At 43.3% G+C, this 14604-nt stretch overlaps 1 protein-coding gene across 1 annotated transcript in view; it reads right to left on the bottom strand.

Annotated features, from left to right (window-relative positions):
- Positions 1 to 297: 297 nt before the first annotated feature.
- The window catches only part of LOC310758151 (vomeronasal type-2 receptor 26-like), a gene marked incomplete at both ends in the record, with an annotated part of 29513 nt that continues 15206 nt past the window's right edge, over positions 298 to 14604 (bottom strand). The window contains 5 exons of the mRNA XM_083604081.1: positions 298 to 1196; positions 1759 to 1885; positions 2705 to 2935; positions 6953 to 7735; positions 10341 to 10632. Of these exons, the coding sequence (XP_083460207.1) occupies positions 298 to 1196; positions 1759 to 1885; positions 2705 to 2935; positions 6953 to 7735; positions 10341 to 10632 (2332 nt within the window). The remainder of the gene's footprint in view (positions 1197 to 1758; positions 1886 to 2704; positions 2936 to 6952; positions 7736 to 10340; positions 10633 to 14604) is intronic.

Genomic DNA, 14604 nt, shown 5'->3' with positions numbered 1-14604 from the left:
AGAAGCAAAAACAAAAACCCACACAAATTAAAGTCAGTTAGTCCTTAAACAAGATCCAAATCCAAAATTCTGTTCAGCAGCCTCAGCTTTTGTAGCTAGAGCCAGTCAGGACCCCTCTAGGTCAGGAGGGAGAAGGCCTGTAAGGCAGGGAGCAGGTCTTCCAGGACTCAGAGCCATGAGACAGTTGAGGAATAGAAAGGGCAGAGTGACTAAAGTTAGAAGGGAGCAATGTTGAAAGGTAAAATGCTTTTAATACAGATAAAAGGAAAAATGGACAATCTCTCTCACTCTCTCCATTTATTTTTTTGCCGTCAGGTACTCCTTTGTGTTCAGTTCAGGCTTCAGTATAATAATGTAGCACTTGGGCATGAAGATGCAGCCCAGAAGCCCAGCACTGGAAGCCAAGATAGAGAAGACCTGCACAGCTACCATGTATTTCCCCTTGGTGCTCAGGTAGGTGGGCACAAAGGACACCCAAACACTGCAGAAGACCAGCATGCTGAAGGTGATCAGCTTGGCTTCATTGAAGGCCCCAGGCAGCTTCCTGGCTAGGAAAGCCACCGTGAAGCAGATGGCCGCCAAGAAGCCCATGTAGCCGAGAGCAGCGTAAAACATGGCCACAGACCCTTCGTTGCATTGCAAGATTATCACCCCAGGTAAGGAGCTCATGTCAGAGTTTGGGAATGGAGGAGAAAGTCCCAGCCAGATGGTGCAGATGACAACTTGGACAGTGGAACAGGAAATGACAATGGAGTTGGCCAGACTTTTCCCCAGCCATTTCCTCAGCCTGTTCCCTGGCTTGGTGGCCAAGAAGGCCAACACCACAGTAATGGTTTTTGCCAATACTGAAGAGATGGCAGATGAGAAGACAATGCTGAAGACCGTTTGTCGGAGAAGACAGGTGACTTTCCTTGGCCGGCTGATGAAGAGGAAAGAGGACAAAAAGCAGAGGAGGAGGGAGAAGAGGAGGATGTAGGAGAGGTCCCTGTTGTTGGCCTTGACTAGGGGAGTTTCATTGTATTTCATGAATATTCCCAAAACAAAGCCTGTAGTTGAGGAGAAGAGTAGGGCAAAGGAAGCCAGGAGTTTCCCCAAGTAATCTTCATAGGACAAGAAGGTGATTGCTTTGGGGACACATTGATCTCGCTCCTTGTTTGGATGCTGATCTTCTGGACATTTGGTGCATTCATTGGCATCTGCACAGAGTAAAAGAGACATCATTATCCTAACATTAGTCATACACCTAGAGCAGTCTTATAATTGTGGGGAATGGTTGGCATATGGGAGAGATCAAGAAATTAATAACAACAACAACAACAACAACAACAACAACAACAACAACAACAATAATAATAATAATAATAAATTTATTATTTATACCCCGCCCATCTGGCTGGGTTTCCCCAGCCACTCTGGGTGGCTTCCAACAAAACACTAAAATACAATAACCTATTAAACATTAAAAGCTTCCCTAAACAGGGCTGCCTTCAGATGTCTTCTAAAAGTTTGGTAGTTATTTTTCTCTTTGACATCTGGTGGGAGGGCATTCCACAGGGCGGGTGCCACTACCGAGAAGGCCCTCTGCCTGGTTCCCTGTAACTTGGCTTCTTGCAGCGAGGGAACTGCCAGAAGGTCCTCGGTGCTGGATCTCAGTGTCCGGGCAGAACGATGGAGTTGGAGACGCTCCTTCAGGTATACTGTGTTTTCTAGTAGAGAACCTTCGATCCATAGCTTCTTTCCACTGGTGTCGTGTCCTACCTTCCTGAGTGGAGATTGTCCCTTCTGAGCAGGGAGCACAGTCATAGCAGCACGGAGGTTTCCCTTCCTGAATCTTCTTGGCAAATCCAGGGCAACAGCTCTTTGTGCATCTTGCATGAGGCGTGGTCTGGAAATAAACAGAAGAAAGAGCATTGAGGAAATGGATTGTTCAGTATTGGAAGGATCCCTGGACTAACACTAACACTAGCACTAGCACTAACACTAACAATAAAATAATATCTGTACCCTACCCATCTGGCTGGGTTACCCCAGCCACACTGGGCAGCTTCCCACAAAGATAAAAATATAATAAATCATGAAACATTAAAAGCATCTTTACTTCCAATTGCCCAAAGTGAGCCCAGGCCCAATTAGGAGTGATTTCTTTTTTGCTTTCTGTAGAGCAGCATGGCTGTGAAATCTCTTTAGTGTTTCTGCTTCTTCCCTTTAACATTGATATACTGCCCTTTTCTACATTGAACCAGTCATTCCTACAAAATGGGGCACTAAAACAACTCCTGACACTGTTGCCATCACACCTGCTATGTGTTGGTGCAGTTGTGAAATAAGGCTGGACTGACTGATTTCTGCTTTGCTTCAAAGGCTAAATGGTGTTGTTGAGGTTGGCATGAAGGCTGCAGAACTTGACACCTAGTTTTCTTGTGAGGCATATCTGTACTTCCCATTTTCATTTTAGGAAGCTTTCCCAGCTGGGTGAATAAATATTTATTACAGCTGTTCATTTTGTAATTCATTTTGTAAGCCTCTTATTCATTGTCAGATTTTATACATGCTTATACAACAGTGAGATCCATTAAGCTCATTGCTATTTATCTCCAAGGAAGTGTCCATGACTGCAATAAAAGCTTCATATGTAATCTTCAGCAAGTTGTTAGAATGTAGAATATACCATAGATATTAAAAAGGCATGTAACATTTCTCCTACCTTCTTACACAGTGTGGGCCATACTATTGTTTCTGGGCTAATGGTGAACTTTAGATTTGAGGACTTCTGTCTCTCTATGCTTCCAATTTTCACACCAGCATGAGAATTATTAGGAAACAGCACCCAATTCACAATATCAAAGTCAATGGCCAGTGCCCCATTCTCATCCAAGTACTGTGCATCAGTTGAAGTATTAGAAGACAGATGGACTTCTTTCAAGAATGAATGAAGCTAGAACAACAGAGAAAACCACGTTGGATGGCATATATTGATTATAAAGACATTTGGAGGTGGAAATCATTGGTTGGATATTCCTTCACTTGTCATATGGGGACATGGCTGATGTGCACACATGAGAAGAAAATGGGATGTCCCAGTTTTTCCAAGACACCTGTAGGGTATGCTGTGTTCCTATTATGATTATTCCAGAGTTGGAAAATAAATCACAATCTTCAAAAGCGAGAGGCCATTTTTGTAATCTACCCCCCACTCTTTAACCCATATCTAATTCTACCCTTCCTTCCCCACCCATCACACTTTATGTTAGCACAACTTAATAGGTTTTATAGACAATACAAGCTGAGAGACACAGGTCAACGCAGATGGGTTGGCATGGAATCATCCTATAAAGTAGATAAGCAAGATGGCTAGCTTAAAAGCAATTACATTAAATGTGAGGGGGTTGGGAAACCCTATGAAAAGAAAACGCATCACTTCGTATGTGAACACCATGAAACCACACATTCCTTTCCTACAGGAAATACACAATCCACCGAAAGGAAGCAAACTCCTGGGTGATCCCTGCTTCAGTCAACAATGGATTGCACCTGGTTCAGGAAAGGCCCGCAGAGTAGCCATAATACTCAGTAGAGACCTGAGCTTCAAAGCCACGACAGCTAAAAGACAAAAAGACAATTGGCTCCTTATATGCTGCAAACTAAAAACAACTTGAGTTCATCCAGAAAACTCTAAACAAGTTCCTCTCCTTATTCAAAGGGGAAGCAATCCTGGGAGTGTGACCTCAACCTAAATATGAGAAGCATCTTCCTGAAAGACACCCACCCTACAACACCATGGACAACCTTCCTCTGAAGGCAGTCGCTTCAGGGACTCTTACAAATTAGGGACTCTTACAAATTGCTAAAAAACACAGGGGTCTCTATGACATATGGTCTCTATGACATATGGGGCAAAGAAGACCTGGGATACACCAGCTACACATTCCATTCCAGGCACCACAGCACAGTCCAGACTAGATAGCATTCTGCTCACACAAGCATCGATCCCCTTGGTTGAATCAACAAACAAGTAGAAGTTACGAGAAGAAACACAAACCACCCCATTATGGTCCTTCAGTCCGATCCCAACCACAAATAAGGTAATTAGAAGGAGTCTCACAAAAACTCTCCAAAACTACTTGAAAGAAAATGATGTGGACAATATAACAACCCGCCTCCTTTGGGATGCAATGAAAGCAGTCACAAGAGGAGCCTCCATAAAAGAGAAAGCATCCCTTGAAAAACAAACCTCCTCAAAAATGAGCAAAATAGAACAAGACATCACGGCCCTCTCATCACGCTACAAACAGAAAGGAGCTAGAAAACTCCTTAAACGTATAGAACAAAAAAGGAGGGTACTAGATTCACTAGAAATCAACAAGAAAATGATCGACATGTTATACGCAAAACAATGCTTCTATGAGTATGGAGGGAAATACTCCAAATTATTAGCAAACAGGTGTAGGAAAAAATCACTCAAAACAAGAATACACTGCATCACCAAAAAAAGACGGTGGTGACAAATCAACAAAGACTTGAGGAGATGGAACAACACCAACTTCACTCTCTCAGACTAAATAGCCATGATCAAAATGATCACCCTCCCAAAATTAACCTACCTATTCCAAATCCTCCCAATCTGGATTCCCCCAGCCCAACTTCGCAAATGGCAGAAAAAACTACACTCATTTATCTTATTTCACAAAAGACCAAGAACAATCCCCATATACCTGCACCTCCTCTCCTCAGAAGGAGAATGGGAAATCCCCAACATAGAATCATATTACATTGCCAACCAAGTGTGCCACATAATTCTGTATATCCTAGAAAACAAGATGAAACAATGGATACACCTGGAGACATAATCAAAAATATCTCCACCACTGCATACCTATTCCTCCCAAACAAACTACAGTGGAACCTCTACATATGGACGTAATCAGTTCCGGAGGTCTGTCTGTAAGAGGATCCGGGTCGCTGGTAGAAGCGCCATTGTGCGCAGACACATTCGGCGGCAGCGCACTTCTGCGCATGTGCAGACGGCAGCAGCCGCTTCTGCGCATGCACGAATTGTGGCAAACCCGGTGTTTACTTCCGGGTTTGCCGCAGTCGCAACTTGGATCGGGCCTAAGTAGAGGTGGTCGTAAGTAGAGGTTCTACGGTAAGGAAAATCCCCACAACACTAAACAGGTTCACACAGACCATGCTTAAAGAATGGAAGGAAGAAGCAGGTAAACTGTCCCCAACGCCATCACCACTAATCCCCCTGGCTCACCACCCACCATTTCACCTCCAGATAGAAACCTGGCAAGCCAAAGGCTTATATATACCGCCTAGCAGACTTCTACAAAAATAACAAACCCATATCAAGACAAGAAATACAAGACAAACTAGGGGATACCCAGATGCCCTGGCTAACACACCCAAAATATGCAAAACACTACTAAACCTTAGGTTATGTTAGGATAACTGAGCATCATTCCTGAATCAGAAATGGAGTTGTCGATGCACCTTTGGTGCAACATTTTATACAAGCATTGCATTCCGATGAGGATCTAACATTTTTTGTCATTTGGGCATATCAGGGACCTATGGAACAAGCCCAAAAAAATCTTTTGCAGAAGGAAACCAGATTTCTTTTTCTGCTTAATACTTTACATCCAGCAGGCCTGAATACTGAACTAGATTACAGCTGTTTACCTATGAGTCATTATGTGTTAATTCTTAAAGGTACATCATTTAATTTCTTTAAACATGAAAATATGGTCTCTTTCATTAACATTTACAGAAATTGTAGCCACCTGTGTTAGAATCTATACTGCCTCTCTGTATAAAAAGGAACTTTGGCCAATGATTGGATCAACTGAATTTATTTTTTTCCATGTTTCTGTCATACAAAGCCACTTCTGAGCTAGGGAGGAGGTGGGGTTGAGGGCCAGAAGCATCATAGCCAGACGCTGGAGAGACCTGTCAGGAGTAAGCATGGACCAATGGTATCAAATAGTATGGGAAATAGCTTTCCTAGAAAAACTAACCAATAAACTGAAACTGACATGGGGACAAATAGAAGAAGAAACCTTCACCCTGGTATGGTTCCCCTTTATCACATACACTGCCCAAGAAAAGAACAAGTATCACACACCCCACTCAAGCACAAAATCAAATCTCACTAGAGCCAACCTGTAATGGTTCTAGGGGTTGCTCATGCGTAAATCGGTGCCACACCTGGCTAGGTTACCTGGGTGAACTCTTTCTGTCCGGACAGCCACTCACCCGTGGCTGTCTCAATCGGTGGCAGAATCCGTCAGTGGGCATTTCTTGAACTTCTTCCAGCAAAGAAGCTCTTTGACGCCTAGTCTCCGCCTACTCTCCCTGAGCGGAAGCCTTCTGCTCAGGGAGGGTGTGGGCAGCGGAGGACCCGTGCTCTCCCCGCTGGTCTCCGGCGAGGAGTCATGGAGCCACCTCGCCGATTCCTCCATCTGCCCCCCTTCTCCACTGGTGCTACGCTGATTTCCTTCCCCAGAAGATGGGCTGCTTCTCTCCCTCCCGGGACGCTCTCCGGAATCCCTCTGGAGCCCTCCCTCTCCCTCTGGCTCCGATGGCAGTTCCCTGACACAACCAAACACAACTAACTACACCCTAAGCCATGCCTGACCTCTCACCACAAAGGAAATACAACAAGCAAATAGTAAGAGAACCTACACAGGTGACACTGACACAAAACCCCACGCATACACTAAGCAGAAGAATAGAAGCATAACCACCTGACCTCACCCCACTCACCATTCCTCCTCCCCCTCTTTCCCCCTCTTTTCTTCCTAACCTAACCCTGTATGTAACACTAATGTCTCACACCAAATGAAACTGATCTGTACAAGCACAACTTGAAAAAAAGACAATGCATGTATTTTTGTAAACTAAAATATATTACATATATAGATATATAGATATATATATGAAGAGGCCATACCTGCCATGGCTGTAGACTTTGAAGCTTCATCTTGTCTCCTTCACCCACCATCAACCTCCGCTTTGATCTGGATGAATAGGCTGCATTCAAGGCTTGAGCCACAACTTGGACACTGTAGTAAGTTATGTAGCTATCTTGGGAGTGGATCCCTTCGATCTCCTCCTGGGGCAGCAGCATCTGATTCTCCTTCTGCCTGCATCTTTGCCAACCCCTCACAGATAAGGCATGCTTTAAATATGAACATACAAATGTTTTCCGCCAAGAAGCAGAAGCTCTTGGCTCATAGTAGTCCTTTTTTGCCCCCTTTTGAGTCTTCATTACAAATGACAATGAACCATGGGCATATCGGAAGGCGTCAGTCTCATAAAACAATATGTTGTCTGGAAAACATGTGGTGATCCAAACTTTCCCCCCGGTTTGTGTCCTTTCAAAGAAAGATTGTACCTCTATGATAACATAAAATCCATACTGAGAATCTGTATAGTAAACAAATACATTGACTTGTCTCCACATGGCAGATGGCTCATGAGAGAACCACAGGGAGGTTTTCCATTGTACTCGTTCAGTGAAGGCAGCACAAATTTCCCTTTTGCTCATCAGAGGTGTCAAAGTGCTCAAGAACTTTTCTCCATTGTCATTGTCTGAAGCAAAGAGGCCGACCCATGTCCATCTGAAGTGCAGGAGGAGTTGGGCCACCCCCTGGCACTGAGCTTCTTCACTTGGGACCATCCAGTTGACAAAAGGGGACTGTTTTTTATCATGAAGAACGAAGCCAGAACTGAGCTGGTGAGAGAAGGGAAAGAGACTGATGCTTTGCTTTTCAGGATGAAGATTAGATGACAAATTTAATTATCAACCACAACCTTATTTGAAATAATTTTTATTTTATTTTGGCAATGTATATACCACTTAACTGCTTAGCAATGTATAAACCGCTTAAAACCTTAGCAATTACAGAGGACATCATCATCATCATCATCATCATCATCATCATCATATTTAAACCCCACCATCCCCAGCTAGAGCCGGGCTCAGGGCGGCTAACACCAGTAAAATTACAGTAAAAACATAATGGGGGGTGTGTGTGAACCAATTTAAAATACAGGTTAAAATGCAATTTAAAATGCAATTTAAAATGCAGCCTCATTTTAAAAGTGGCCCATAGATCAAAACCATAAGGGGTGGGACACATAAGGGACTGAGTCCAGACCAATGGCCAGGCGGAACAGCTCTCTCTCAGCATCTTCATTTAGCAAAGGAGTTGTTCTGTATGATTCAGCTGGTTTAGGTCCATTTGTTAGGAGTAGATATAATTATAGCTTCTGAACTATAGGTGGTTTTGGGTGTGTGTGGAAGATTTGTAGATTGTTGTATTCACTTGTTATTTTATCAGTGGGAAGTTTATAAAGGGGCATAATCAGCATAAGTCATTGGGTGGATTTCAGTTTTAGTCATCTTTGCTACTGGGCATGAAGCAATTAGAGAAAATCTCTATGGAAATATGAATTGTGGACATGAAAATAGAAAGTGAGGTCTTTATCAATAGGATGTTAGAATCTCCAAATATCTATTAAGCTATTTACTTCCATTATGCTTTAAAGGTCTTGGTTTGTTGTTTAGTCGTGTCTGACTCTTCGTGACCCCATGGACCAGAGCATGCCAGGCACTCCTGTCTTCCACTGCCTCCCGCAGTTTGGTCAGGCTCATGCTGGTAGCTTCGAGAACACTGTCCAACCATCTCGTCCTCTGTCGTCCCCTTCTCCTTGTGCCCTCCAATACATCACTACTTGGAAAATCATAGCTTTAACTACCTTGTCAGCAAGGTGATGTCTCTGCTTTTTAAGATGCTGTCTAGGTTTGTCATTGCTTTTCTCCCAAGAAGCAGGTGTCTTTTAATTTCGTGACTGCTCTCACCATCTGCAGTGAAAGTAAAATCTCTCACTGCTTCCATTTCTTCCCCTTCTATTTGCCAGGAGGTGATGGGACCAGTGGCCATGATCTTAGTTTTTTGTGTAGTCAATGAAGCAGAAGTAGATGTTTTCCTGGAACTCTCTAGCTTTCTCCATAATCCAGCACATGTTTGCAATTTGGTCTCTGGATCCTCTGCCCCTTCGAAATCCAGCTTGCACTTCTGGGAGTTCTCGGTCCACATACTGCTTAAGCGTGCCTTGTAGAATTTTAAGCATAACCTTGCTAGCGTGTGAAATGAGTGCAATTGTGTGGTAGTTGGAGCATTCTTTGGCACTGCCCTTCTTTGGGATTGGGATGTAGACTGATCTTCTCCAATCCTCTGGCCACTACTGAATTTTCCAAACTTGCTGACATATTGAGTGTAGCACCTTAACAGCATCATCTTTTAAAATTTTAAATAGTTCAGCTGGAATATCATCACTTCCACTGGCCTTGTTATTAGCAGTGCTTTCTAAGGCCCATTTGACTTCACTCTCCAGGATGTCTGGCTCAGGGTCAGCAACCACACTTTCTGGGGTGTACGAGCCGTCCATATCTTTCTCGTATAATTCCTCTGTGTATTCCTGCCACCTCTTCTTGATGTCTTCTGCTTCTGTTAGGTCCTTTCCACTTTTGTCCTTTATTATGGTAATCTTTGTACGAAATGTTCCTTTCATATCTCCAGTTTTCTTGAACAGATCTCTGATTTTCCCCATTCTATTGTTTTCCTCTATTTCTTTGCATTGCTCATTTAAGAAGGCCCTCTTATCTGTCCTTGCTATTCTTTGGAAATCTGCATTCAATTTCCTGTGTCTTTCACTATCTCCCTCACATTTTGCTTGCCTTCTATCCCCCGCTATTTGTAAGACCTCATTGGACAGCCGCTTCGCTTTCTTGCATTTCCTTGGCTAGGTCTTGCCTAGATTGCCTTTTTTGAGATATGTCAATCATAGATGAAATCATGAAATCATACCATTGAAGTCACCTCCAAGTATTATTTCACCTTTAGCATGACTTTTTATTACACTATTTGTAGATTTGACAGGGGAAAAGATCGGTTAATGCACATTGAAGAGTACAGTGGTACCTCAGGTTACATACGCTTCAGGTTACATACGCTTCAGGTTACAGACTCCGCTAACCCAGAAATAGTGCTTTAGGTTAAGAACTTTGCTTCAGGATGAGAACAGAAATCGTGCTACGGCGGTGCCGCGGCAGCAGAAGGCCCCATTAGCTAAGAACAGTTTCAGGTTAAGTACGGACCTCCGGAACGAATTAAGTACTTAACCCAAGGTACCACTGTATTTATATTAAAGCAGCTGTACATTTAACATTATGTCCCTTTCTTCCTATCATTTTGCTCAGTTTATTTAATAAAATAATTATAGTATCCTCAGCATAATTTGTTGTTTCATGAGATGGCAAAGCCCATTCTTACTTGTGGGATTTTGTAGATGCCCAACATGCCTGCAATGTGCATGGAAATGTCGGATTCACCCCGTTCAAGAACAGCCAGTAACGTTTTCTGCCTTCCACAGGTATAGTTTGGAATATTGATTTTCCCACCAGCAAGCAGATCTGTCAGGGCATCAGAAGTGGTTCTTCCATCAAAATAGGTCTCATAGATGCTGTAGCCCAGGGTGATGTTGGGTAGGAGCCTGGGGTTATGATTGACATCCTGAACAGCCAGCAAGAAGCTAAGAATTTGCCACCCCCTCTTATTCACAGAACTGCAAAAAGAATTATGTCACATAGTGACATTCAGTTCAGTGAAATTGAAAGTATAGCCTTCTCCTATAGCCACTAAATATCTTAAGGCTTTCTAAAATACTTCTGTAATACTAAACTCTTAAAAATACATTTTGACCTGGCCAATATGGCCAACTACCTCCCAGTCTCAAATCTTCCATTATTGGGCAAGATGATTGAGTGGGTGGTTGCTGAACAACTCTAGTCATGACTGGAGGATGCAGACCATTTTGATCCCTTCCAATCGGGATTCAGGCCTCATCATGGGATGGAAACTGCCTTAGCTGCGCTGATCGATGATCTCCAGTGGGCTAGGGACAAAGGTGAGAGCTGTTTCCTAGTTCTGCTGGATCTCTCTGCAGCCTTTAATACCACCAACCATGACATCCTTTGTGACTGTCTAGAGGAGCTGGGAGCTGGGGGCAGCGTTATACAGTGGTTCGGCTCCTTCCTCCTGGGCCGTGTCCAGAATGTGGTGTTGGGGGGGTGAGTGTTCATGCCCTGGGCTCAAACTTGTGGGGTGCCTCAGGGTTCCGTCCTCTCCCCCATGCTTTTTAATATCTATATGAAGCCGCTGGGATAAATCACCGGGGGCTTGGGCTGGGTGTTCATCAGTATGCAAATTATACCCAGCTCTACCTCTCATTTAAATCAGAACCAGTGAAAGCAGTGAATGTCTTGTGTGAGTGTCTGGAGGCAGTTGGAGGATGGATGATGGCTAACAGATTGAGGTTGAAATAAATAAATAAATAAATTTTGTCCAGTTGCACCTTGGAGACCAACTAAGTTTGTTCTGGGTATAAGCTTTCGTGTGCATGAACACAAAAGCTTACACCCAGAACAAACTTAGTTGGTCTCTAAGGTGCTACTGGACAAAATTTATTTATTTTGACTGTGTCAGACCAACGCGGCTACCTACCTGAGTCTAGATTGAGGTTGGATCCTGACAAGACAGAAGTACTGTTTTGGGGGGACAGGGGGAGGGCAGGTGTGGGGAGCTCTCTGGTCCTAAATGGGGTATCTGTGCCCCTGAAGGACGAGGTGCACCGCCTGGGAGTCATTTTGGACTCACAGCTGTCCATGGAGGCGCAGGTCAATTCTGTGTCCAGTGCAGCTGTCTACCAGCTCCCTCTGGTACGCAGGATGAGACCCTACCTGGCCTCAGACTGCTTCACCAGAGTGGTGCATGCTTTGATTATCTCCCGCTTGGACTACTGCAATGTGCTCTACATGGAGCTACCTTTGACAGTGGCTCAGAAACTGCAACTAATCCAAAAAGTGACAAAAGAGGCTTCTCAAATATTGATAGATGGGAGTCATTAAACCTTATCCTTTGGGGAAGGGTGAATTCTCTCAAAACGAACATTATCCCAGATTTATTTATATTCTGAGAAGACTTCCAGTTTTTATATTCCGATCATATTTCCAAAAGATAAAGTTCCTGTTTAGGAAATGTATTTGGAGTTCAAATGTACTGAGAATATCATTGCAGAAAATGCCATCACAAATTAAGGAAGGTGGCTTTGGAATTCCAAATCTGGAATTATACCAGCATGCTCATTTATTGTCAAGTATCAGACACTGGAGACCTACTGGGGGTCTTAATCTCCCGAGCTGAGCAACTTTAGAGAATACATACATACAGTAAAGCCTTTGGTTAGGTGGACAGTATTAGGATCCATTTCCACATGCTAAACTTACCCTGTGGGGAAATCCTACTTTATATTTTATCCTTTTATAAATAAATTATTCTAATTTTTAAAAATAAAATCTCTCACACTCAGCGGCCTTGTGGAAGTCCGGCCTCGCTTTGTCCAGTGGTCAGTAGCTAAGGTCTTTTCCAGGCATTCTACATCTCACAAACATTGCTTCCCATAAAAGGGTTGGCATGTTTGGAATCAAAGCATGAGAAGAGCACCTGCCTAAGCATAGTAGAGGGTTACAGTTTTCAGTTGCATAGATTGCTTTGTGCCTGGGGAAAATAATTGTGCATTGAAAATTGTTCTCCCCATTTATCATTGCACCCAGCTCTAAAGGACAAGCCTGCCTTGCAACATTCACTTTTCTGAGTGAGAGAACCGATCTCCCGTTCATCTCCAGGTGAGGGTAGTGGCTCAGTCCTGGGACACTAATTCATAAACTTCTAGAAAAATTTATTGGGTTGAGAGTGGGAGAACTCCAAAATTTTCATGCCAAATAATGCTCCAAGGTTCCATGAGACACAATGAGAGAATGAATTTCATTTTGCTAACTACAGAAAACCTGCAACAGCCACACCCTATATACCTCCATAAACCTCCAGGACACCATAGACCTCCAGGAGAGACCCACCCTGGCTTCAGTCACTTTAATCTCAGAGGGGCTGACCCAGGTCCATCAAGAGAACTGGAGTGTAGCAGAAACACATCAATATATTACTCACGCATCAACAAAGTTCAAGGGGGTGCTGGAGAAGGTGAAGGGCAAACGATCTCCAATGAATCTTGAAGATACAATCCCACTAATAAGATAGTTTCCTGGCCTGTAAAAATTCACAGCATAATTGAAATCGCTGACCAGATTCAGTGAGCATTTTGCCTTCTGCTGCATCCCGCAGGTTACAAGAGGGAGCAACAAGAGCAGTGTTATCATTCTGAATCCACCTGCTACACTTCCCTTCTGACTGTTTCTCTCAATTTCATAACCAGCTAATCAGAAGATGCCTAAACTCTTGCAAAGACGTGTCCAGCTCTAGCTTCAGAGACAAAGAGGACATGATATAACGGAGTGCTAGAGCACTTGTTTGCACCCAAAAGTGCCAGGTTCAACCTCAGCCAACTGTTCCAGGTAGGGCTGAGGATGTCCTCTACTTGGAGAGCTTACAGTCAGTAGATAGTACTAAACTAGAAGGCAGCTTCCTATGTTCTGATTAAGCTACACAAGCACTTATCCCCTACACCCTTTCACCTGACGTATATCTTGACTGCAAGGACTCTGTGGCACACAAGATATTTTATATATCTAACTTCTCAGGCACGGTGGAGTAAATAACCTCCTGCTGCTTTTGATCATGATGTTTGTGTTATTGTTCCCAAAGGCAGCATTCAAAGGGTGTGCAAGGGGGATAAGAATAGATCACTGTGGTTCTGATAATTGTAAGGGGAAGAAAGGTCTCCTCTAGGAGCAGGTGCAGAGCAGGAGAAAAACATGTTGACTCAAGAGACTGACAAGGTTCAAAGAGGGAGAAAGTTGAGTTTGGCTGAACATGATTGACATCAGAAGAGCCCTAAAACTGTATCAGACGAAGGGCCCATAAAGTCCAGCATCTTCTTCTCAAAATGGACAGCCAGTTGCCCCAAAGGGAAGGCCACAAGGAAGGGGTCAGTGCAGCAGCCCTTTCCCTATATGGGATTCAGAGTCTTCCTGCCTCAAACAGTGGAGGGAGGCCATATTCATAAGGGCTAGTGGCTGTTTATAGCCTTATCCACCTCCATGATGTGGCCTAAATCTCTATTTTTATTTTATGCAAAATTCACCTACCACTTTATTGTAGATAGAGGTTTACCAAAAAAAAAACCCCAAGAAAAATAATAAATTTCTTGGGAAAAGACAAAGATAAAAACAGATATATTTAGAAATCCAAAATATTGTTAAGTAAAAAGTTAAGCTAAAGATAGATTAAATAACATGTCAACTTCTACATGTCTGAACAGTCTTTCCTCAATGAACATTGTTTTCCCAGGCACCAAAAAGAATGCAGCGAAGGTGTCAAAAGGTTGAATGTGGCAAAGTGTAGGTGCTGCCACAGGAAGGGATCCATTTCCACCTGTCCAGAATGAGCATTGTGCGGTACCAGCAGTGCTATTTTCTAGGGGTACTCAAGGGTGCGCAGTACTCCCCCCCAATTTTTTTTTGTTTAATATAATTTTTATTAACAAACCAATCAAATCACATTAATTCCAAATTACAAAGCC

Source organism: Podarcis filfolensis (genome assembly GCF_964270895.1).
Source record: "Podarcis filfolensis genome assembly, chromosome: 2".
Lineage (NCBI taxonomy): Eukaryota > Metazoa > Chordata > Lepidosauria > Squamata > Lacertidae > Podarcis > Podarcis filfolensis.
This window is presented reverse-complemented; position numbering and strand designations above follow the sequence as displayed.